Raw genomic sequence first — 25,256 nt, forward strand, 5'->3', positions numbered from 1 at the left:
GAATCCTTACCACGCGTGGGTGTGACTTCTGACCCCTCAAACATGTGGCCATCATCCCCGCACGGCGAAGCCTTGGGCAGAAGGGGTTCATACCACGACTGATCCCGCTGCTGGAGTGGCTCAGCACCAGCACCGGGCGAAGAGCACCCGCCACCGGTGATGCTCCGCTCCCCCGGCGCAGGGAGAGCACACGGAGAGCCCCGCGGGGCAGCCACTTTCACTCCGACTCCTCCCGGGAACAGGCGATGCCGGACCCGTGCCGTGCCGTGCCGTGCCGTGCCGCCCCGCCCGGAGCCCGGCGAGGCGCGGCGGCCGCGGGCATGCGCGGGGCCTCCCCGGCCCGCCCGGCTCCTGCCATTGGCCCCGAGCGGCGGGGCGAAGGCGGGGGGGGTGGCGAGGAGGCCGCGCCCGCCCTCCCGCTGCCGCCGCCGTTCCCCTCACGCCGCCCGGCCAAGTTTAAACACCCCCCCCCCGGCCCGCCCGAGTTCGCGGGAGTTGTGCGGGGCTGAGTGCGGGGGCGGCGGGTGAGGAGGGGGCGGCTGCCGGAGGGGCGCCCCGCGAGGAGAGCGCCCCGCCGCCGCCTATGACGGTGCCGCGGGGCCGGGCGAGCCATGGACGGTGGCGGCGGCGGGGCACCGCCCGCCCTCGAGAAGAACGCGGCGGAGCTGACGGTCATGGATGTCTACGATATCGCCTCGGCCGTGGGGCAGGAGTTTGAGCGGGTGATCGATCAGCACGGCTGCGAGGCCATCGCCCGCCTCATGCCCAAGGTGGTGCGGGTGCTGGAGATCCTGGAGGTGCTGGTGAGCCGCAACCACATCAACCCCGAGATGGAGGAGCTGCGCCTGGAGCTCGACCGCCTGCGCCTGGAGAGGATGGACCGCATCGAGAAGGAGCGGAAGCACCAGAAGGTGCGGGCGGGGAGCGGGGTGGGCGCGGCGGGGCAGGGCTGCCCCCGCGGCCTGGGGGAGAGCCGGGACCCGGCCCCTCCGCCGCCGGCACCCCCCGCCGCAGCCACCGGGGAAAACAAAGGGGGAGGCCGGGGTGCGGGTAGGGATGCCGGCGGGGAGCGGGCGGGGCACGCGTGGGGGTCCGGCCGGGGCAGGCTCACGGGCTCGGCGTGGATGCTGCCTTAGCGTCGCGGAGGGTTTGGGTGTGTTGTTGTTTTTTCTCCTTCCCTCCTGGAAGTTTCCTTCCTCCTTCCCTTTCTCCACCCCTTCCCTAGTCACTGCATTTCCTTCCCCTTGTGTCTCCCCGATTAGGACTCAGGCTCCATCCCCTCTCCTGACGAGAGGACAGTGCTGCTTCCTGCTGGGCCAGGAAAGGTCACTGGCAATGAGACACTTTTCTCTCCAGAGCTGGGAATGATTTAGCAGTCTAGTCTTCCTGGTGCACTCATCGGGTAGGCAAGTCATAGGAGAGAGATGGAGGACCAAGTGATTTCAGGGCAGTGTTAGAGCTGAAGAGTAGGGAAGAGCACTCTCCCAGATTCCTGTTCCATCTTCTGACGGTAAGATGCCGCTTGGCTTGATCTGGGGTGGTCATAGTGTTCCCTGACCCTACTCCCATGAAAGCCCAAGGTAGAGATCATTTCCCATATCCTGTTACCCTCATGTGGCAGGACACCATGAGCTGCTCCACTTACTGCAGTGTAAGTGGCAGATCTACTCTTTAAACCATCCAGATAACTGATTTAAAGAAATGGTTCTTCTAGTATGTGACTGTGCTAAATCATCACTGCTGCCTCATGCCATTCCTGTTTGCACGCACAGATTCAGAATAAAGAGGAGACAGGGAATTTCCAGAAGAGAGACCTCAAACTTTAAGAGTTGGCTTTAATTTAAATAAATTCAAGTTTTATGTTTTAAAGAGTCAGCTAGGGGGCTTTTGCTTAGCATATGAAAAATCCAGGATAACTCCTGCAACATTTTGCAGAGGAAGTCTCAGGGCAGTGTTTCTGAAAAGGATGGCAGAAGATCTTTAATGTATAAAGCTCTTGTAAGTCTACAAAGTATGAAGTAATAAGGTCTAGAGAAGAGATAGAAGTACATGTACCAAACCTGTGCCTTTGCCCTTCTAACAGATCTAACTTTGAGGCAAGTGGGTGGACTCTTGTGCTGGTCCCCTACTGTGTCTGGGCACTCTACGAGAATTGAATTAGCTCTTCCTGAGCCATGGCTGCCAGAAGGTTTTCTGAGGGCATGTCACCTCTGGGAAGAACTGCCATAAGTCACATCTCCCCCTTGACTGCACAGAGACCACTGTATTGCCAGTCAACAGTAATGCTTTATCTCCGATATTAACAAAACGCTGCATGGTGAAGTGGGTACTGAACTGGGCCTGGTAGCAACACCCAGTATCATTGTACAAGTTGATGTTCTGTGTAGGTGCTTCTGAAGTTCATCTATGTGTTAAAAAGTTTCCTAAGCATGTCAACTGCATAACCGTGTGCTGCCAGATGTCAACTTATCCCCTGCCAATTAACCATCTCTACTCTGCTAGCTTCTCTAGTAGTCACGAAACAGCGTAGAGTGTTCAGATAATACAGATTTGGTGGAAACATTTTAAAAGGGAAAATAAAATACATGATACATACATATTTTTTTAATCAAGTTGATTCCCAGTGCACTAAGTCCCTATAGAACAGTAGTGTCGCATCCGTGAGAGTTTGAAGACTCTTTCACAAGACAGATACTGGTAAGCAGAAAAAGCCAGAGAAGTATTTGTGACCCAAAAGTCTCCACAAACTAATCCAGACAAGCTTGTAGTGGTCCTTGGCAAGCATCAGGTGCTGAGATTTTAGCCCTTGCTTATCAACCTGGCTTAGCATCGCCTGGGGTTTCCTGAGCTGGCTGGCACCTCCTGGCCCATAGATCTGCCTTCTCTGTCTGATACTTCTGCTAATGAGGGTTCAGAAGTTAATTTCTGCTCCAATTCATTGGACTCTTCAATAGCAATAAATAAGAAAGTTTGCCTAGGCAAACCTTAGTAGAGTTGTGTGTTTACAGTGCAGCCACAGATAAACAATAGAAGCTTAGATAGTTTAGGGTTTTGTGTGTTTTATCTTTTTATTTTATTTTGTTTTTATCAGTGTGCTTCTAACTGACGAATGTGCTGTTTTCTTACCTAAACTAGGTCAGCGCATTATTTTAGCTACAGAGTTGTAATATGCAGCATCACTGTAAATAGTCCAGGTATTTGGCAATATAAAGTTTCATTACAGATTTGCTTTCCTCTCAAGATAAAGAGCTTCAAATAAAATAGAGGTGATTCATTAAATTTTCTTTACTTCGTAATAATTAAGTCTGCAGAGCTTACAACATCTATTTGTTGTTTATAATCTATTTGTCATATAGTGTTTCCTGCGAAACTTTTAGCACACTTACAGGCATTATAAAATGACAGCAATGCAATAATAAATGCTGGAATAAAATGGCATTTGGGAAGTCAATAGGAACATGATTTCCCATTATCAGAGCATACATTCAAAGCAGAAAGCTATCCTTTAATCTCTCAGCAGAGCTTATTTTAGCCTAGAGCTGTGCTTGGCGGGGCTGTTGCCTGAATGTGTTCTGTTGTTGGGTAGGAAAGGGGCACGCTGGATGAATGTAGAAGTCAGCAAGTGGCTCAGCCTGGCTGCAGTGATTTGCACGCAGCTTTTGTTTGAAGCACATACATGAAAATGGAGCAGAGAATGCACCCACCGCAGACGTATAACTTGTGGCAAAGGCTTTTGGAACAAGTAAAGCTCTAAATACAACTGTTTTTCCTTGAGGACTTTACACTTTTTGTCCTGATTTGACCTTTATGGGGATTGGTGACAGCTGCTCTTGACACACAGTGTCCTGACAAATGGGAGCTGTTGTTCTGACTGGTCTTACTGCTGCTAACATCGATACCACTCAAGACATTCCATATAGAACAACTTACCAAAGAGGATGCACAGTTTTGTCTTGTGTTTACCATGTGGACTAGGAGCTCTGGGTTTGCTGCACAGTATCATGCACTCATTATTTTACACTTGTGTTTCATAACAGAAATTTAGACTAGAGATGCTACTCTTTCAAAATGAGCATGCCTAACACTGCCTTCCCTGGCCCACACTGTGTGATGTTTCTGGGGCATTTATAACAGCCTTTGCGGCTGCTTCCTGGGATGCAGGAGGTAATTCTTGCTTATGTTTGGTTATCTTGTCTAACACAGCAGTCTGTAATCTGGTCCTCACAGCAAAATGGGGCATAAGGAGCCATCCTTGGGGTAACTTGCACGTCAAAAATGTTTGCATCAAGAATTGTCTCCTTGTGTATTTACATTCAGCATGTAGCCTAAGGAGACTTTGATGGTTTCTTGATGCTGGCATTAGAAAAGTAGATGTCTTCTAAGAAATTCAAAGTAGTCACATTTAATTGTTTTCTATAAGAATCATAGTAGGATTGTTACTAGTTTGATCTGTAAATAGTCCAGTTAAAGACTCTTAACATGTTTAAAAATATAAATGTGTTGTCCCGGTCTGCCCTTTAGGAATTAGAACTGGTGGAGGATGTCTGGAGAGGGGAAGCACAGGACCTTCTTACCCAAATTGCACAGCTGCAGGAGGAGAATAAACAACTGATGACAAACTTGTCTCACAAAGACATAAATTTCACAGAAGAGGAATTTCAGAAGCATGAAGGCAAGTTTGACACTTCAAATTCAGTACTTGCTTTTGTTATAAAAAGCAATACTTTATCAAAACATTTTGACTGGATATTCTGGCTTTTTTCCTATAGATTAATGCAGGTCTGGGTTTTGGGGGTTTGGTTTTGTTTTTTTTTTACCTGAATAGAAAATCTCTGAATACATGATGACACTGAAGAGGTAGGGGTAGGAGGGAAAGAAAACCCTGAACAACTTTTTGTTTGGCTGAGAAGCATCTCTGAAAGTAAAGTCTAGCTTCATTTTTTGGTCTATCACTTTTTTTTTTTCTTTTTAGTTTGCATTTTGCAGAAACATTCTTACGCCCTCCTTATGTTTTCTAATACAAACAGAATAATCCATTCAGCAATGTTTCTTTCACACCATTATGCACAAAAATAAGTGCAACTGCTGATCTATTCAGGATAACTGTTTGTAAAGCAGAAAATCAAGATTTCTTTGTCTGAATTATATCAGTCCCCCATATGGAGATGTTCAGGAGAGACTGATATTACCTGGCTTACCTGCCTTTAGGGTTCCCTCACTTGTTGGGGCCTTACAGCCAATTTAGAATAAGTGAAGAGATTTATAATCCAGGGAGTGGGTGAATCCTAAAGAGTTGAAACAACCAGTTTGTGGGCAACTTCTTCCTCGAGGAAGAATGAAGTTCAAGACAAGGTTCTGACTTGCAAGTGCAGGTAGATTTCACTGCAGCAACTGAAACAATTGCCATCCTCAGCTCTCACCCACAGCTCAGCAAATAGCTCTTTCCCAAGAGCAGGGGCAGATGAACAGATGTCTGCTTCCTCCACGGCTCATAGCACGTCATTTGAGGCTGCTGGATATCGAATCCACTTCATGATGCTTTGCTGGGGTTTAAGCTGAGGAGTTGAAAAAAAATGACTGTGCAGCTTTGGGGATGAGGCAGCCTTGAGCTGAGAGGTGGGGCGGACAGCTGAGAATGGTAACAGCGTCACGCCAGCAGCAAAACCTGCCTGTGATGGTGAGTCAGTCTGGAAGTGGGTGGCTTTCTGAACTATTTGTACATGGACAGGACTCTGGTCCACTGCTTCAAGCCACAGCTTCACTTTCACGGTATGTTCTGACTATCAGTAAAGTCATGGCTCCCTCAAAAGGCCAGCATCCTGCGTGTAGCACACAAAGTCACTAGCCAATCTGAAAACCAGACCACACAGCTGAGCCATTGCAGCTCTCCAATAAAGCGTTAGGAACAAAGGGATATCCTTTTCCAGACACTGGAGGTTGGGATTAAATGGAGGTTTGCTCTAGGTGGATGAAACTCTTGTCCAACCCTGCAGAAGTTGCACTTGCTTCCTCCCAGAGGCCGAGTACTGCTCACTTGCCCTGGGGAGGAGTATAATGAAATCTTCAAAAAGTAAAAGTTGTTAAACCTCTCAAGATCACCACTTTTGTAAAACAAAATGCAACGCTTTCAATTTAGGAGTCAGTTAATGGCAAAGAAGTAGCTCAACATCAGCCTTACAAACTCCATGCAAAATTTCAGAGTGGCAGTGATGAGTCACGGCCCATGAAGACTATGACATCTTGTTATAAAGAACCAACTTCCCCTTTGTTTTCTCTTCTTTTTTTTTTTCTTTCTTTTTTTTTTTTTTTCCCCTTCCAGTGGGTATCTAGCTCACTGCAGCTCATGTGCTTGTATTTAAATATAGCCCTACTCTTCACGTTCAGCTAGCCAAGCAAATGCCAGGCATGCTTTTCATGTTATTTTTACTGTGTCTACCCAAGTATAATAACACAAACAAGACCCATAAACCCATGCCAGAGATCAGATTCTGGGATCACTGATACTCTTTGGCTAAAATAATCAATTTAAGTCAAATCACATTAGTTTACAGCAACCCCATCTTATTACTGGGACCTGTTATATCAAACCAAACTGTTTTCCTTTTAGGAAATTTTGTCATTAATGAATGGGGATAGATTTGTCTCAAATGACTTGTTTGGATAGTGTCAAAAAGCAGTGATGCTGCTTTTTTTCAGTCTCTGTCATTTGATCTGATACATATAGAGCCTACAGAGGCAGGTTTTCAAGCTAAATACTTTGTTAGCTGGACTAACTTTAACCAGACTCCAGTCTTCATACCTCAGCACGATTTAGTATTGTGATCATGTCTGCCCTTAGCGGCTAGCCCCTGGGATTAACAGCTTGCTGCTTCCTCACCAGACAGTTACAGGAGTTATTTTTAGCACAGGCAATGGAGGCCAGTGATTTGGGTGTGCAAGACTGAGATTCAATCCTTGCCAATTAATAGTCACATCAGAGTTCACGGGGCCTCATGTTCACATAATGAAGGTGTTTGAGAGAGGCAGATGCAATCTGATGTGAACAGGAGTGTTCTGCACAGAGGGCATCTGCTGAGAGTCTGAGCAGAGAAGGGTTCACGTGAAAGGACGTGTGGCAGAATATGAAATAGGCAGGAGGGGTTAAAGATGAGTCGGCGACATCCATTAATGCTACTCCTCCCAAGCTCAAACTGAGCACTACGCGATGGTGCTGACTGGTTGGAATACCCTAGTACTATGCCACAAGCAAACCTGCCCCAACACGTGTCAAACAGGACAAGCAGGCTGCGGTTTCACTGCAGCGAGGGGAACTGCTGTCTCAGACTGGCTGTGGTAATAGAGACAGCAGCAGGATGTCCACAGTTGTGTGAAGCTCTTGTGCTAGGCTGCTCAGGAACCTACAATTCCCTTTGCAAAGTGGGGGCAAACTTCTATTCTGCATATTTAGGTAGTGGTATAGTGCCACAGGCCCTGACTGGCACTTTGGCCTGTTGTGATAGATGTTGTATAAACACAACAGTAAACAGGTCCCTAAACAAGCATAAAGGATGTTATTTTTTTTTTCCCTTTTTTTCTTTTTTTTTTTTTTCCAGCTGCTTTCCTTTCTCTTGCTTGTACAATGCTATGATCACAGCAATTCAGAGGAAGCTGCTCATAGGATGTGCCTAGGGAAGCCAGCTGGGTGTGCCATTTAAGATCTTGCAGATATTAGACTTTGAATCATTCAGCGATAATTACTTTACATTTAGGGCGCTTAGTGATTTCCCTCTCCTCTTCCCTAGTGCCTGAGGAAATGGAAGAAGTTGTGACTGTTTCACAAACACTTCCCACCTTTCCTTTCTCCTCCTCCCGAAATAAAAAGGATAATGTAGTGATCTGTGCACACAATTGAAGTCTTCATTTCACCAAATGTTAGGGAGAAAAATGAGCACAGTGGGAGGAAAAGCATTCAGCACTGAAATGGTACTTTATTCTTTAAATAGTACCTGCTATCTAGAGATCTCAAAGCATCTCACTAATGAATATAGCTGCACTCATTACTCCTAGTTCCTACTGGGGTGAAACCACCAGTCTAAAGTTTCACTGCAGTCCCTCTGTGCTTCAAGGCAAAGTTTTGGATTTTTTTTGTTTGTAAATACAGCTGATGTTTTAGGCCCCAGCCCTGAGCCTGGCTGCAGAGGGTGGATCCAGGAACCTGTAGTGGGGTTTGTGGATACAGTAGTGTGCCAGACCTGTGTTATGATAGGAGGGTGTGGGTCTTTTAGAAGAGTTAAGTAGCAGTATGTGTCAGTGTCTGCTTGTCCTCCCTGGTGGGTATGAGCTGTTATGACAGTGAAGAATTAAAATTATCCTGCAACGAACTAGAACGTAGAGCAGAGAGATGATAAGGACCAGGGTCCAGAAATAAAGCAGGAAGACTTACCACAGAATTAAAAAAGATGAGAATGTAATAGCTCATGTCACTCGGCTGTTTTCTGGGGTTTGACAGGAGCACGTCCTCTGAACCAAATTCCTGGCCGGCTGTGATCACCAGTCCTTTTCCCAGCAGAGCGGTTACCTGTTCTCTGCTGTACCATAGCTCAGGTCCTTTAGCAGTGAGGGGCTGGAGCTGCTGTTCCCCTGGTTGCAGTGGTATGCTTTTTGTGCCTGTGTGGGAACCCACAGCTGCTGCAGGAGTGCACGTCCACCAAGGAGTTTCTCTCTGTCAGGCTTCTCTTGCTCTACTGTATTATCCATCAGTTCAAACTGTAGATGATCTGTAAGCTGGAGCTCCTAAAGGCATGCAGCATACGTTCTCTTATGGGAGCAACTCTGGATTTCTCGATGAGGGAAGAACATCACCAGAAAGTCTGAGCTGATGTTAGAAAAGAGAGTCTTGACTCTCTGGATACATTTGCTGTGTGTGCAGCATATTTCTGATGTGGGAACTGCTTTAATATATTAAAAAGAAAGTGGCTTTCCAGCCACCCCAGAGGGATGGTTGAATTATCACCACTCTCAGTTTGTAGATGGAGGAAGCTGAGGACCCAAGTAACAAAGTACTTTGCCAAAGGTAATATAACAAGACAGCCGTAGACCCTGGGTGTGAGCTCCTGCTTGGACTGGACTTTGGCCAGGGCAGCCACATGCTGATTCGTTGGTCAGATTTCAGGTTATTCTAATCCTTTATTTATTTTCAAACAGGATCAATGTTGGGTTCTTGGCAATGTTCCAAACATCTTTCACAAGTGAAATGCCATGTAGTATTTTTCTCTGAAGTACAGTTATTCTAAATATGAATTATCACATAGGTTGCAAAATGTGAGGAGAAAATACATGACCATAATTCAGCCTAAATTTCTGTTCTAGATTCAGGGTGGGGCTACCCTCTGAAGGTCCTGCTTCATCTCCCTTTCACTCAACACAAAACAGGGTTTCAACATAAAATAATTCTAGTCCAGTGCACCTCAGCTGGTTTGGTGCAATCCACAACAGTGACATGTTGTTTAGATCTTGCTGAGGATCCAGACCATCTTTTTCACAATTTTCACAGGGTCTTGACCAGCTGGTTTTACAGATTATCACACAGATAACCAAGCTCCCTGGAGCATAGTGTGAACACTGATGTAAAACTACTGAGGCAGCAAGATGTAGCAGTGTCACTCCACTGCTATAAATGTTTCTGAAGACTGTCAGTTCCTTTTTTAAGGAGCTTCTGTGCAGTGGCTTTATGGAGTGGATTGTGTCATCTATGTTCGCTGTTACCCTTGATGTAACCTTCAAAGCATCTTCTAACAGCTTCTCTGTAATTCTACCAGCGGGCAACTTCCAGAGTCTCTACCTAAATATTTCTCACTGTTATTGTTCTCAGTCTCAGCAGCTCCTGATTGTCCCTAGTTTGTTTTCTGTGTTCTTTTTTTTTACCCAGGAATGTCAGAGAGAGAGCGGCAAGTCATGAAGAAGCTGAAGGAAGTGGTAGATAAACAGAGGGATGAAATCAGAGCAAAGGACCGGGAACTTGGACTTAAAAATGAGGATGTAGAGGCCGTAAGTGGCTTTTAGTCTTCCCATTTCTCTTCTTTCTCACCCATACTTCCATAGCTTAGTTTCAAGTTTTACATTAACGTAGAATTTGTAAGCAATGCCAGTAACTGAAGTGTCCGGCATAACTGTGGAGTGTCTGAAATGGTTAGGTAGTCTTCAGTGCAGACACGCACCACCTGCTGCATTCAGAAGGACCAGGCACACTTGGAGCGTGACTGGAAACCAGTGTAACAAGAGAGGAAGATGGGGGAAGGACAGGTTGTTTTGTTTATTTCCTTAAAGACCTGATACCTCTCCCCTTTCATGAGAACAGGACAGGTTACTTTCTCTGGCTTCTTGAATCTCGCTCTGCTTTGGCAGTGCAAATGTCCTCAGCACCCCCATGCCTCACCCCACCCAGAGATCCCCGCTGTAGGTAAGCGGGATGCTGTATATTTTACATATACTCTGCGGAGTTTGGCAGCAGAGACTGCACACACACACTCCCACACCAGGGATGCAATGTGGATTGCCTCTTTGCACAGGAAGGGGGTAGGAGGAAGGAGCCTCAGCCCAGCCCGAGTCACTTGCTTTTGCCAGCAGTGAACAGGTCACTGAGAGGATGAGTGGCCCTGGGGAGCACAGCACAAGAGATCCCGGTTTAGTCTTAGCTGAATCACAGACTCCACTGTGACTGTGGGAATCACATGATGTCTTGGTTCTTTCTGTGTCAGGAGGAATGACCTCCTTACCCATATTTTGCTTCCCATCCTCATGCTGCTTCATCTCCTTAGGCCATGGGACTTTTCTGGTGCTAGTGAGGGCCAGACCTAGATGGTGATGTCTGCTATACCCATGTGCCTCTGGCAGGTGCTGTGGCCTTTCAAATTGGTCCTGTCCATCCAATGCCCAGCAGGTCACATCCTGCTTTGTGAGAGAGCCTAAGAGCTCCAAGCAAAGTACTCATAATAGAAATTGAATACTAAGGATTCCTCTGTCTTGTCTTTCTCTCTTCTACTCTGAATTATGATTGGTTCAGAATCCCGTAAGCCACCCTGTCCTTGAACTTTGCTTTTTTGAAACATAATATCAGAAGTGATGGATTTGCTTTTAGATGGAGAATTCCCTGTGCTAGGGGAAAAAATGCCTCTTTACTCTGGAAACCAATTAAGTTTTGATGACTGCAACAGCAATAGATAATTAGATATTAAAAAAACTAATCTGAGGGGGAGGAGGAGGAGGGGAGGGGGAGAATTTTCTGGATGAAATTCAACAGGAACCCACTACTTTTTCTTTAACATAATGTTTGGGACTTGGCCATCAAGGCTGATGGCTCAATGGATGCTGACCTGTTGCATCAATGTTTTGCAGCTTCAGCAGCAACAGAACAGATTAATGAAAATTAACCATGACCTGCGGCACCGGATCACTGTTGTTGAGGCTCAGGGGAAGGCGCTGATTGAGCAGAAGGTGGAGTTAGAAGCATATCTGCAAACCAAGGAGCAGGAGATGGGCAACCTGCGAGCAGAGCTGGGGAAACTGAGAGAAAAACTGCAGGGGGAGGACAGCCAAAATGGGGAGGAAGTAAAGGTAAGAGGCACTTTAAATCACTTTTCAAACAGCATTTTAAAAAGCTTTGGACTTCATACCAAATACCTCTTCTTTGGATAAATGTGATGGATACACATCAAAGACAATGGTGGGCCTCGAGGACAGCATCTCATGTTCGGGTGTGACATACAGAGAGCAACGTCACTCATTGCACTGACAGGAAAGGCCCCTTTAGGATGGATGATGACCCATAGACCCCTCCTTCCTAAAGGAGGGAACTGGTCTCCCAGGAGGCAGAGTGGCAGTACAGGGTAGCAGTGGGATGTCTGCATTAGAGACCAGCTCTCCCCTTAGACTTGGCTACCCATCCTACATCTGAGGGAGTGTAACCTTTGGGTCGTGCACTAGGCTGCAGAATTCACCAGATACCGGAACAAATCATTGCTTCAAAAGAGGGTGTTCTATTAAAAACATCATGAGGCAATCCAGAATCTCTGGTGTTTCAGCTGCTCATTTGCATTGGAGGCACATAGTGTTTTGGTAGTGCTGTATTAGTATGTTTGGGTTCATTTTGTTTGTACACATCAACCCCTTCCCCCAAAGGAAAACAAACTGATTCCTTAACAGTCTGGGTTTTCGAAAAGATAAACAGCTGACAAGTAGCATAAGCCTTGCTGAGTATGCAAATATGCAAGCCCTAATGGGTCCCAAAGGTGCAATGCACCGTGACAGCGGCAGCATGTGAACCGTAGTAAAAAAGAAATTGTGTCAGAAGGGGTCCCAGAGGCAGTGCAGAACTCGGCACCCTTGGTCCTCGCAGTGCTTATGGCACTTTTGGTCTGCCAGGGCTAAGCTGGTCTTTTGCTACCAAATCAACATATAAATACTTGAAAGCACCTTTTAGAGGATAGAGGCACCACCTTTGGCCCTGTTTCTGCTTTCGCTTCCTATTAGCATTTGTGCAGTGAAGTGTTACTAGCACAAATGTTCATGAAAAGCAAATGTTACTGCTTGCATACTCAAGTACTTGGAGGAATAGGCCAAGTGACAATCTGCAAATTGAGCTGGTGCTCAGATCAGAGCAGTAGGAATGCAAACCTGAGGGGAGCTTCCTGGGAAAAAGCTGCATCTCTGAACTGTTGCATCCCTTACTCCTCTTTATGGTTCCTGTTATTTTCCTTTATGCATATGACACTACTTCTGTCTTATTGTATTAAATGTGCTGTATTTCCCTTTCCTAATGCTGCTCTTAGAAGAGTACAAAATAGGATAAGAGGTATCATGATACGAAAGAACTTAGAGGAGCAGTATCTTACAGAGCTGTTTGGTAAGAGCTCCAGTACCAAGCGGCACTGTAAATGCCCAACAGACTGCAGCAGAGAGTGAAACATCCAGTTCACTTGTAGTAGGTAGGAATATACATCAAGAAGCAGAGGCAAAGGCTGATGGGGTACCCTGGTCCCCCCTGGAATGTGACAGCCAGTGCTGTGTTAATATGTCACTGGGCAAGCAGTGTATTAATAATGAAAAGGATGATTTTATTGCTGTTAATTCAGGCAGGACACCCAGCTTTGTAAATGGGGCTGTGGAGCTTAGGTCTGGAGCCAGCAGGAGTGAAAGTGTCTTCAGTCTCTGGAGAGAAAGGATGCATTCTTTACCTCTCTCTAATTCATCAGATCTGTGGCAATGGTGCCTCTTCTAATTGGAGCCGTTCCCCGCTCTCTCTGCCAGGATGATGGTTAGACAGGAATTGCAGTGGCAAGCAGAAAGCTAGAATAGCTGCACGGTCTGGAATGGACATTGCTTGTTGGCTTCAGTCAAGTACATTTGCATTGGCTATGGGCTGCTCAGTCTTTGCTGATTTGAGCAAAATTTAGCAAAAATAGCTTGTTTGGGCAAAGGTGTGGGGCAAATCCTCAGCTCTGCACAGCCTCTGAGTGGAACAACAGTAGAGGACCTGAACTATGGTCTTCTGTGTGCTGTGTTTGTACAGACCACATTTTCAGAAGCAGGTAGGGTCAAATAGTTGCGTGCAAGTGCTAGAGTCTACCTGGGTGACAGGAAGCAGCCCACAGGCCTGGGAATCCAACTATGTGCCTAGAGTGCAAGTTCTGGCTTGTTGGGAGCCACAGAAACTGTGTGGTGGGAGATAAAATTCCTCCAAGCTTTCAGGGAACTGTTCTCAGGGGAAAAGACACAAGGGTACACGTGTATAAATGCCTCATCTAGCATTGGTCTGCAGTTTTCTTCCACTTTGTAGCTAGTTCCTGGTGCTAACACCAATCCTGCTTTTTTAATAAAGTTATTAAGGGGATATAAACTTAAATCTCCACTTAATATGGTTACATCCAAAGGAGCTTTCTCTTTGTTGGAGGTGCTGGAAGGAACTGTCATGATCTTTGCTCTGCAGTTTTTTCAGTGTTTATATAAAAGGCTGATGTTTGATTTACCCCATTTGTTAAAAGTATGAATTCCTTAAACTGACTTGTTTATTGAAAATTGGGTTATACATTTTCAGTGGACTTTCTGGCAGTCTGGATTCCACAGGAATTTCTCCACAAGAAAACGTATCACCTATAAGGTGGCTCAGGTTGGACCTTGTGTTCAGGCCTGCTAGAAACAATTGGGTTTTGTTCGTTTGTTTTCCCAAACATGTAACTCTGAAGGATTCCTGTGAGCACAGGGCTTTGATCATAGGTCACAACACTCAGGTCTTCCTTGTTTGCAAGCTTCCTCCAACACCAGGTGAAGAGAGGTAAAATAGACCTCAGATCATCTTTAGAGGCTTGCCATGGTCTCACCATTCCTGTGTGTGTCATGAGTCAACCTGAGCACTGGAAAGAACAAAGGGATCAGATCACTGAGCTGTTCTTGATGACAGTCTTTAAAATTAAAACCAAATTCCTTCTACGTTTTTTTCCTCTTAAAATTGCTGTGTTTCTCTTAAAAGAGGATTTAATAGTGCTGAAAGGAAGAGGCTGGGAACTAGACTCATAAATACTTTAAACTCTTCAGGCATGCACTTGCATGGTGAATTTAAAGCCTGTGTTTCAATTCCTAGACAGAACCAAACAGTGATGACTGTCTCTCAGAGTCAGAAAAGATAGCAATGGACTTAAAAGATCCCAATCGACCAAGATTCACCTTGCAGGAGCTCCGGGATGTCCTTCACGAGAGGAATGAATTGAAATCTAAAGTATTTTTACTTCAAGAGGAGCTTTTATATTACAAAAGGTAGGTTAGATCTCCTCTCTTGTTGCATGCTATACACAGAGGAGCCATAGGGCAGGTCTAGAAACAATAAATATGCTCTTAAATAGTGTCCAACAAGCTCATATTTCTGCAAAGGCTTGAAGTAAGATTGCAAGCATATGGACTGAGTTTGAATCTGGTTCCTCAAAACTGTGTCCTTCCCTAACTCCCAGGTTCCTCCTGAATCTTAGAAAGATTACAAACATTTAATAATTTTGAACTTCAAAAATGAGGATAAGAGTGGGTCTAAAATGAAAATTCCAGAACTTTTATTCAGTGTATTCCTCTTCTCCCTCTCCTTGTCACAGTGGGAAGAAAATATTGAAAGGAGACCCAGTTCTAGGTGCTGTTCCTTGGCTGACAGAAAAATCTCCCATTGATTTCAACGAGTTTGAAACAGATCTTTTTGCATTTCTTCATGAACAGTACTACCTCAGATTGAATTTTAGAACTTAAAACGCTTCCATGGCTTGGGAGGGGAACATTAATTATCTTTTCTTTCTTTCAAGTGAGGAAACAGAAGAAGAAACTAGATCCCCTCAGCCTACACCCATAATTCAGTCAAAACCCTCAACTCAGCCTGAATCTGGAATCAAACGACTGTAAGTAGCGTATTTTCTAAGGATACTGGATATAGTCTGCAAATACTAAATGCTTCCTATAGGTAGGACAATTTTAAAGAACTTAAAAATTAAGATAACCACATCCCTAATGTATATGGGAGAGACATTGAAGGAGCACTTGACAGGTATCATGAAACAGCAGCTGGCTTTGACCAAAACTTTTGTCTAATTCTGGGTCAACTTTCAGCCTTGGATCATTCCCTGTGGTACCTTTTGCTCCCTCTGTGCAGGCAGCAGCAGGGAGTCCAACACTACTCCATGTGCTGGTGTTTATGGGCCAGCCTGGTGTGCCCAAGAAGCCCACTCCAGTTCTAATGTTTTCTTCTTAAGTACACTATTCAGGCTAACCAAAAGAGCATGTGTTGCAATGTTTTATTATAGCTGGTGTGAGCTGGTGAGCTCTTAAACACAGACACCTGATCTTCCTAGAGAGTATTCTTGTCTGAGCCACACAGTCATACTCCAAAGGGAGGTGCTAGTAATTGTGGTCTTATCCAGAGCACCACTCAGCCTGTCCTGTGTGCCCAAAACTGCAGTCAGTGCTGGATCTCAGTGTGCAAGGATTGTAGGAACAATACTCCTGTTCAAGTGAAAGTCCCAGTTCCTTAACACACAGATCCTAAGGTGGTGGAGTCTCAGAAACCAGTGGCCCTCAGCTCATGCTCGCAAGACGTGTAGAGTGTCATTCACAAGTAAAACCAGCTGCAGACCCGCAGCAGTTGGACATGGAGAGCAAGGTTTCCCCATGACCTCACTGTGACTGTTTCCCCATTGACCTAAGCCTTTAGACCCTGACTTGCACTACGTGTACAGCACAAAAACCTTTTGTTTGCTGAACAAATTCGCTGCTGGAGAGGATACCAGCTTTCTTGGCTATAGAGAATTCCACCTTCTTCTGGTGAAGGATTTAATGTTGCTGTCCGAAACCTAAGCTTACTGTCAGAGGTGTGCATTTACTAGTATATCACTTAATTATAAAATCACAGTGTTAGCCAATCCATTTGTCTGTTGAAACTCCCTCGTTGTACATTTATTTATTCCAAATTAAGTCTTGTAACCTTATAGCAAGTCTTCGGGTTTTTGTGATACTGGAAGCTTAACTTTTTGAACTGCATAAATGATTTTGGAACAGTCATTTCTTTCCACATAAAAAGCTCTTCCATCCTGTCCCCATGTCCATAACCTTTGGTCCTTGTTTAATAATAGCAGCAGCCCTGTGAGAGTACGTTCCATTGGAAGTTCTGGACTGATCCAAAACACCATAAAGTCAGGAGGGCGCTTTTGATTATTTCCAGTAGACTCCAGCTTCTGTCTGTGCTGCTTTGTTTGCTGAGAGAGCCCTTCCTCTCACATGACTACGAAATACACTTAAGTTTTCATTCACAACTGTGATGATAATAACGCTTTGTCTCACAAGATCTCCACTGTAAAGCTTCTCTTTTCTTTTAAATTTATTTTAGTACTTTTTAAAGCTTCTCCTGTTGTGGGGGGTGGCTGGTGGCTTATGCAGTTTGTGGTGATTGCAGTTTCCATGCTTGATTTATGAAGGAAAGGCAGCATAAAAATGTAAATAGACATTGTAAGACCAAGCACGTGCTGACGAGGTACTAGCTTTGACTCTGCCTCCTGCATACATGCATAAACAACACAGGGAGCCATAGCAGGAGGCACAGAGGTGTTTTCAACCAGTTACCTCAGTGCTTTCCTCCTCTCAGCTAATTTATCAGTGAAAACCTGTTGACCATCAGACCACTCAATCAATGCACGTTTTCAGACACCTGTCTAATCTTTCTGTTTCTCAGATTCTGTGTTAAATTCATATAACTAAAACTGCACACAATAAAACATAAAATCAAGTTGTTTTGGCCCCTTTCAGAAAAGGCAAGAGTCTTTGTCTGCCAGACAGTGGAAGCACGTATTAAACCTGCTGTTAAGATGAAATTGCTTTCTTTAGCTGTCACGCTCTGTCCCCAGGTTTCTTTCTGCTCTCTCTTCATTTAGCCATCACATTAAATAAGGGAAGATAAAACCATCCACTTAAGTAACCTGAAGGACAGTAATAGTTTTCAGGTTTGTCTTATTCTTGCAGCCTGTCTGGATGGGTTTTGTCTAGTGTGGGTTTATTTTCCTTCCTCCCACCTCTGTGTGTGTCGTCAACAGTGTACTTGTAGATGGGCTTCAAAAAGGCAGGAAATGTCATTGCTGGGAAGAACAAAGAACCCAAGTGTAGCATATATGTAACTCCCTCCTACACTGCCTGCAGTCCCTGCGCTCTCCCAAGCAGGATGCTGTCAGCACGGCGCTGTATGGCTGCCTGGGTACTGCACTGGCACGTAAACTCCCCATACCTAACGGTATGAGGAAAACTTGTAATGCTGATACCTGTGTGGAGAGTGTTTTTACAAATGAAAGTAGGGTTGCTTCTCCTTCCGTTTCAGACTTTTCCTCCTGATTAAACAAAAAGCTGAAGTACAAAAATAGGAGACACTGTTGCTGTCCTCTTGAGAAGTTTTATGCTTGCCTATGTAATGTGCCCTGTTTTCCTTGACCACGCAGTATCTCAGGGAATGAGACATATGAATATGTAGCCTGTGCCATCTAAGAAGTGCTCAGGTGATTCTGTGCTGCATCCCCATAAAGAAACAGAAAGTTACAGAAATCAACATTTTTTCACTCCCAGGGTTTGCATGTTTGGGGCAAACTCTGAGTTCTGATCTCAGACTGATTGATTTCTACATTTGTCTCTACCACATCACATGTCAAGAGTTTTGATGAAATAATGTAACCAGGAGGCTTTACTGAGGAGGAAAAGTACAAGGATTAAAAATGCTCCCTCTGTTTTGAGCAGAAAACACCCTTTTGTTTTCTCTTTAAGGATACGTGCTTGTTTGTGACTGACGTAATGCCTGAAACAGCCAGAAGTTTTCTTCCTATTCTTGTGGTCTACAAAAGCTGATGTGTCTGTCTCATTTCTGCAGCTAAGGGACCAGGCCACAATGCGTAAAAATAGAAGTTCTGACTACTGCTAATGATACAACAATATTTGCTTGTTTGTTTTCGTTTTGAATCTAAGAATAGCAGTTAGAGTGACTGTGTTGGGGAGAGCTGCATTTGGTCACAAGTGAAATGTCTCGCATGATTTCAACTTAATCTTTAATTGACATTAGTCCACAGTTCAAAAAATTATTTGGCACAAGGGAGAACCTCTGAGGAGAATCCTTAGAAAAACAGAGGGTGTTCCAGGTATGGATGAAGGTGTGTCAGCAGGTTTGTGTGGGGCTGGCTGGGCACAGAGCACCTAGCCAGCGTGCTCTCTCAACCTCTAAGTTGCATGAATTGTATAATGCGTAGTAAAAGTGCTGAATTCTTACAAAGAAACAGTCTTGCTGCTAGCCAGCTAGAAAGTGTTTCTGCTAGAGTAGTTGCAAGGTTTCAAATAAGTATTTAGCTGCCTGCAGTTGGCATCTTTCTGCATGGAACAGATACGCAGGCCTTTTAACCAAGTAGCTTGCATAGGAGTTTTTATTTCAAGATTTCACCTGCGATACCTGTAACTTGAAATTATCAACTGTAACATTTGTAAAATCTTAACTGTAATGCTGGTCCTGTCTAACCCCGTTTTCCCTGCAAATATCCAGCAGTCACAGCAAGAGTCCTGTTTTGTATTTCTTAACATACACCTTCATCCTTCATTTCATTATGTATGTGCCTGTTTGTTTCTTGGGGAAAAAAGTGTGCACTCTGCTCTGCATTGCTAGAGGTGGTAATACCTTGATGAAATCCAACCCAGATCGCAGGCTGCCTCACAACAGAAAAGTGGTATCTTTTAGAAATTCAAAAGCAATTTAAACTGTTTCAATGACTGCTTTTTCTAAATAAGAGTTTTTCACTGAGGAGAGCTGTCTTGGGTGATGCAGATCCACCTCTCCCTGTAACATGTCCTGTGTGGTAATTCAAAGTAACCCCATGTATCGTGTTTGCCTCTTTTCTTTTTAATGGAATGCTTTTTCTTTCCCTTGCTCCAGTCTTACCTCTTCTGTGTCTGTACTTTCCTGACCAGGATCTTTACAGCCATAATGCCCATGGTAGCAGCTGGATTGATTCCAGACGATCCCACATTGCAGCCCATAAGAAGACTTGTGTCCCTTGTAGGAATTTTTTTTTTAAATGTTTGGTACCGTGGTTTCCTTTTGCATGACCCTGTGTTAACATGCACTGCTGGTTGCATTCTCATCGGCTTCCTGTGGGATCACAGAAGAACAAAGTGCCAATCAGAATGACCAGTCAGTACACAACTCATCGTAGTCCTCCGTGCTCATCCTCAAGTACTGACATTTTATCACCTTTTGCCTTAATGTTACCATGCTAAACCAGTCGTTATTCCTTAGGAAATTGTTGCAACATGCAATTTGAACCAGCATCTGTTAATTTTGCTTACTAAGCGTGCCTATTCACAATTCACACCAATGCTTTTTAAGAAACCCATCATCCTAATGACTTGTTAGAAATCAGTTAGTTAGATTTATAGAATGTAATGGCTGATATCTACATTAATTTCCAGTGTTAATTATAGGCTGTTGCTTCCATGTGTTTCTATCTATGCACTGTATGTTTTGTCTCTAATTATGTATTTTGGAATAGAACATACACTCTCAATAATCAATTCTATCATCCTATTCTTGGCTGTCCCTGGAAGACGTACCGATAGTTGTTAATGCAAAGTCTCTTTGCATTAGAACTGCTGTTTTAGTAATCTTTATATTTACAGCAGCAACACAGTATTTAAATTCCCTTCCTCTCCACACAGACAGGCTTTTCCAAGCATCCTCCATGAGAGTTTTCTAGGCATAATAACAGTTTTCATTGTTTCAGAAGGAATTTAAAAAGCCTAAGCCTTCTGCTTCCTGTAGAGATTTTACAAACATATTTTTCTCTTTACTTATTTTCATGATAAAGTGAAAAATTACTGAACTTTGACACTTGAAACTTACTGCATAAATACAGCAGTCCTTTGTGTGGACTTCAAGATACTAAGCCTGACCATGCAGGACCAAACACGCTCAGCAGAAAGCCTCAGTGACTAGACACTTCTTGTATCAGCTGGAATTGGATCTGGCCCTGAAAAGACATAGCATATGTGTGTGAATTTCTGAGCTCCTGTGATGAAGGTGGTAGAAAAGTATGAGGCTAATTAAGTGCAAAAGACTTATTTCACTATTAAAGCTGCATATTTGAAGCCAGGAAATGCAAAAGTTCAGGTCCTGCTAGCAACATTAGTTATCTGGTATTGTACTTGTGTAGCTTTTTTTTTAATCACTTTCTTGTCAAGAAAGAATTATTCTTAATATTCTTAGTAATTATCATCATGCTTACCTGCACATATGATAGGACATTTTTTCAGGAAAGCTGCCTTAAACCTCATCTGACACTCAAATACAGCCTCCTCTGTGACTAGAGACATCGAAGGCAGAACTCCCTGGTCTGCACAAGGCGGCTTGGACGGTTGGGGTCATGGTCCTGAGGGGAGCCTTACGGGAGTGTGGGTGGAGGAGGAATGCTGAGGACGGCGAGGCGTGGACACAGGGGCAGGTTTATGCCCTGACAAATATTCCATCACCTGTCAAAGTTGAGTGTATATTTGCATAGTCTCTTACTGTAGAAGCATTTAGCAGTGTCCGTCCTGGATCAGAACTGCGTTACGCTTGGTACCGTGCAAGCCAAACAATATTTACCTCCTAAAGCGCACCATTACACCCCAGAGGGCATGCAGCCAGTTCAAACCTTTGGTAGCTGGAACCACGACTTTTGCATTTCTCAGCGGACCTAAACACTGCACTAACACCTCCTGTACTCAACTCATGACGAACATTGAATTTGCCTAATCAAATAACTTCATCCTATACAAGTAAGATGATACTAAGGATTTTTCCAACTGTATTTTTTTTTTAGCACTGTTGTCAGCTGGCAATTTGTTGTTCTATTAAATGGCTGTTGGTTCATGTGCGTCATTATCTTAGAGCACCCAAACTGTGTGACAGGAAATGACGTGCACACTCGTGTGCATTCGCTTAGAGCCTTCACCCTGCAAACTCTTGTGCACATATGTGCATTTATTCACTTATTTTTGCAGGAATCAAGTCTTATGTATCAAAATCTGTACTCTTGGGAAAAATGTGGAGGCTCAGTTTCTTATCTTATGAATATCCTTGCTGACACCCTTAAAAACATTCTCTAGTTCTGCATTATGGTAAATTGTACATATTTAATACCAAAGATACCACTTTACTCATGCCAAGAAACTAACCGGTATTGTGTTGCTTCTTTATCTCAGGGCTGGGGAAGGGGGAATATACATCTGAAATGATACCTGCACCTTGTCGAGTCAACAGCATTTAGAGCTTATTTGAAGCTTCCATAGCCAAACCGCTTGAGATTGCAATGATTTCATCCCTAATAACATTTTGACATGCACTCTCATCAGGCTTCACTGCCTTGATTTTTGCAGATGCAAACAGATTTTTTTGCTCTTGTGTTTTGTTGTGCTGTGTATCGTGTCGGGTGTTTGAAGGGTTTTCAAGGTGGTAAACAGTCTTCTTTCTTTTCCCTCCCCTCCCTTACTCCTCCCTTCCTGGAAGGTTTAGTTTCTTCTCTCGTGATAAGAAACGTATGCAGGCGTCACAGAAAAACGTCCACTTCCAGGATACTTTTGGAGAATGGTCAAATTCAAATAAAGATGACTCCTACACCGAACAAGGACAAGAAGCCCTGCAGCATCTGTGACTCAAACCTCGAGGTGTTCAGCTTACCACAGTAGATCTCGACAGTCTAGTAACAAGAAGCTTCTGTAAACAAATCCGGCAGCTCATCACTTTTGTTTGCCTTGCACACCTCCGTGGATGTGTTTCAGATGGACTCTTTGAAAGGGATCCCTCACTGTTCACTTGGTGACTGTTTGCTGAAAACAGAATCCAAGCTTTGTAGTAACAGTCGCTGATACCCTGGGACATCGAAGCTTCTAGATGACTTGTGCTGAATAACAAGTCTAAGTTCATGCATTAACTACAGTAGCACAAGCTTCTTTAAACCAAAAAACGGACCTGTGCCATTATTAGAAGTTTGTTTGCAGTGTACAATACCTAGTGGCAAAGACTCTTTTACCTTGTTTGTTAACACTATCGGTTGTTTGCTTTTTATTTCTGTAAGAATTTTTTCAAGCGGGATACCACAGCTGGCTGCTCTCCATGGCAGGTCGTAGCACTGCTGTGGCCTGTCAAGTTCAGCTGGCATCTGCGTTTTGCGGAGTAACCACTTGGAAATCCACCTGAGACAAACTGATCAACTGGAGTAGCCTTGAGAGGGATAGTGAGCGTACATTTCCCTTGCTGCTTATAGTGCCTAAAGCATGAAGAAACCGCTGTACGAGGTGAGCGTGCCTTGCGTTTTGCCATGAGTTCTGCAGGGTTAGTGGAAAACAAATTGCTTACGAGGAGGAATTCTAACACTTGAATGTTTTCCTTCTTGCTGGGGGCTTCCCCCTAGAGCAGCAGACAGCTGCTGGGAAGGAATTAGGTCTCTTTCCCACAGACAGGTTTTTAATTAAGTCACACTCCACTTTTCTGTCTAGATAAGACTGCCTAACTTCAGAGTGAAAGACATTCTCAACTAGCTGACATAAACTATTTTAACTGACTTAGAGATGACGTTTTCTCTGACTAAACGCTCCTTGGGCAGAGCAGATGAATTCTGTAGGTGCAGGCTGTTCCACCGCTGCTGGTGGATGTTTGGGTAGCCTGCAGTTACAGGGGCTTAACTTGCCAGCGGAAGCCCAGCACAGCTGAGCTGCCAGGAGGTGGGATTTAGACCTGCTTTGCAATTCAGCCTGTGAGACCGGTTGTACTTAAAAACACATCGACACTAAAGCCTTCTGCAGCAGAACTGTTGCCTACAGCCCCGTGTCAGTGCACCCCCTGCCTCTGCACCACACACTTCACGAAGGCACCAACCAGGTGGGAGAGGGCAAGAGCATCCGCAGCTCCTCACGAGGGAGGTGCCGAGGTCTTTCTGTGAACTTGGCCGTGTGCTGGGAGGGTCCGCGCTGCAGCGCAGTGCTGCTGGTGAGGAGGATCTAGTTACAGCAAGGCCAGAGGCAACTTCTGCACGTGTAGCTTAGTGCAGGGGGCTGGGGGCTGCCGCTGGCACCTTGCTCCCAGCAACTACATCTGCTCAGCGTAGAGCCTCTTCTCAGGAATGGCACTAGGAACGGAAAACAATGCTCAGGCTGGAGTAAAGCTCCAGCTACTGCAGGTACTGACCGTAGGAGGAAGTCTCCAAGGACTCCTAGATGACAGTAAGCCAGAGGGTTTAGTGCAGGCCAGTTGTTTTTAATGCAGGGTGATTCTAGGCTCTGGATTCTTTAATGTGTATGAGCAGCAAATGGTTCTGAGCCCGTCTGTAGTGAAACTGCCAGGGAGCCGTTCTTTGCCATGGTGGGCTGAGTGCTGCTCTGCTCCCAGCTGTAACTGTGCTGTGTTTTGAACACGGACCTTCCACGTGCTCTAGGTAGAGAAAGTGTTTACTGTGCCTCCCGGGTGAGACTGCAGTTCGGGGCAGGGGGATCTGTGGCCTTACATGAAAGACCTTGCATTTGAAATACGACAGTAGCAGCTGATGTCAGTATTAGGCAGATACACTCTTGCCTGGTTACGTTTTGGTAACATATCATAAGTTTTATGCTTACAGAAAGCTGTATCCATAAAACAGCCGCACTTCTCCCCTTGTGTGAAAAGCAATTCTTAAATGGGGGGGAGTGTCTTAATTTAATAATACTTAAGTTGCTAAGATCTCGATTTCACTTCCATATTAGAAAAAAAAGTACACTACAGTTATATCAGGCAGTTAAAGCAACTTGTGGACGATGCCTGTGGAGTCTCTCCCAGCATAGTTCAGTCGTTCGGCACATTTAGAAGAGATGCAGTGATCAGAAACAATGCGAGAGTGCAGCAGATGCACGGCCTGAATAAGCACATCGCTTCTGAAATCAGCTGAGAGCCATGAGCTGGGATAATAGAAATACACAGACTGAACTGTATTTCCCCAGCACGTAAGCGGGTGCATTACAAAGGAAATCTCCCGGCCTAGTGCCTGTAGAGCTCGTCCCGTAGCCAGAGCCCAGCGCGCCATTGTCGGGTCAAATCTGCAGCTGATTCAAACAATGGCACTGAGCAGTGCAGCCTTCCCCCACTCATCTCTGTAGCCCATTACCTCAAAAATCTAATTAGTTACTCCTGACCTGCTAGCATTAACCACTGCACTCCTCATTCTCATGCTAGAAATGCTGAGTTTATACACTCCAAGCGTAAAGATTTGAAGATCTGTCCTGGATTGTTTCTCAATATTCAAGTAAAATCTGCTTTTAGAAAAGGGGCCAGGATGTCAGGTAAGGGGTGTAACAATCCTGTCTGCAAAGTGCAGGATCACTGACAGTTTTTTGAGTTGGGTTTTTTTTTGTTTTTTTGGTTTTTTTTTTTGGTTGGGCAGTAAATCATTTTAACAGTTTAATAAATATTTCTGAAAAACAAGTATTTCTGTAAGACTCGTGTCCTTTTTTATGTAGAGAGTTAATACCATCTCTTCTCGGGGATGTAGCATACGGGCCCATCTTCTTCCCCCTGAAAAAGGCTCATATAACTCTTTATGGAAATAAAGCCCCCAAACTGGGGAAGGTTTAGGATAGGGCCATTCAAAGGCTGACCAAAAAAAAAATACAGTTTAAAATACATTAGCAAATACTTAGGAGTGGCTTCTGATGACAAAGAACGTGACACAGCC

At 44.6% G+C, this 25,256-nt stretch overlaps 1 protein-coding gene across 5 annotated transcripts; it reads left to right on the forward strand.

The window, feature by feature from the left end:
• The first annotated feature begins 359 nt into the window (after positions 1-359).
• On the forward strand, positions 360-25,006 carry RILPL1 (Rab interacting lysosomal protein like 1). 5 transcript variants are annotated; one of them, XM_068412300.1, is made up of 9 exons: positions 360-911; positions 4,522-4,672; positions 9,908-10,026; positions 11,374-11,592; positions 14,615-14,787; positions 15,315-15,407; positions 19,489-19,576; positions 20,830-20,836; positions 21,567-21,643. In XM_068412300.1, exons 1-9 carry the CDS (start codon positions 612-614, stop codon positions 21,626-21,628), a joined length of 1,212 nt encoding a protein of 403 aa, XP_068268401.1. In that variant the 5' UTR covers positions 360-611; the 3' UTR covers positions 21,629-21,643. The 5 variants fall into 5 exon arrangements, with proteins under 5 accessions (XP_068268401.1, XP_068268397.1, XP_068268399.1 ...); XM_068412296.1 differs by lacking the exons at positions 20,830-20,836; positions 21,567-21,643 and adding an exon at positions 22,064-22,157 and having other exon boundaries at positions 361-911; XM_068412298.1 differs by lacking the exons at positions 19,489-19,576; positions 20,830-20,836; positions 21,567-21,643 and adding exons at positions 18,596-18,671; positions 22,064-22,153 and having other exon boundaries at positions 361-911.
• Positions 25,007-25,256: the final 250 nt, after the last annotated feature.

This window comes from Nyctibius grandis, chromosome 14 (assembly GCF_013368605.1).
Source record: "Nyctibius grandis isolate bNycGra1 chromosome 14, bNycGra1.pri, whole genome shotgun sequence".
Classification (NCBI taxonomy): Eukaryota; Metazoa; Chordata; class Aves; order Nyctibiiformes; family Nyctibiidae; genus Nyctibius; species Nyctibius grandis.

Excerpts from the sequence above, each read along its gene's own strand:
- RILPL1 (XM_068412300.1), top strand. The coding sequence starts at position 612 with ATGGACGGTGGCGGCGGCGGGGCACCGCCCGCCCTCGAGAAGAACGCG. Across the intron at positions 14,788-15,314 it reads GAGCTTTTATATTACAAAAG|TGAGGAAACAGAAGAAGAAA; the intron begins GTAGGTTAGATC and ends CTTTCTTTCAAG. Across the intron at positions 15,408-19,488 it reads GAATCTGGAATCAAACGACT|GATCTTTACAGCCATAATGC; the intron begins GTAAGTAGCGTA and ends TTTCCTGACCAG.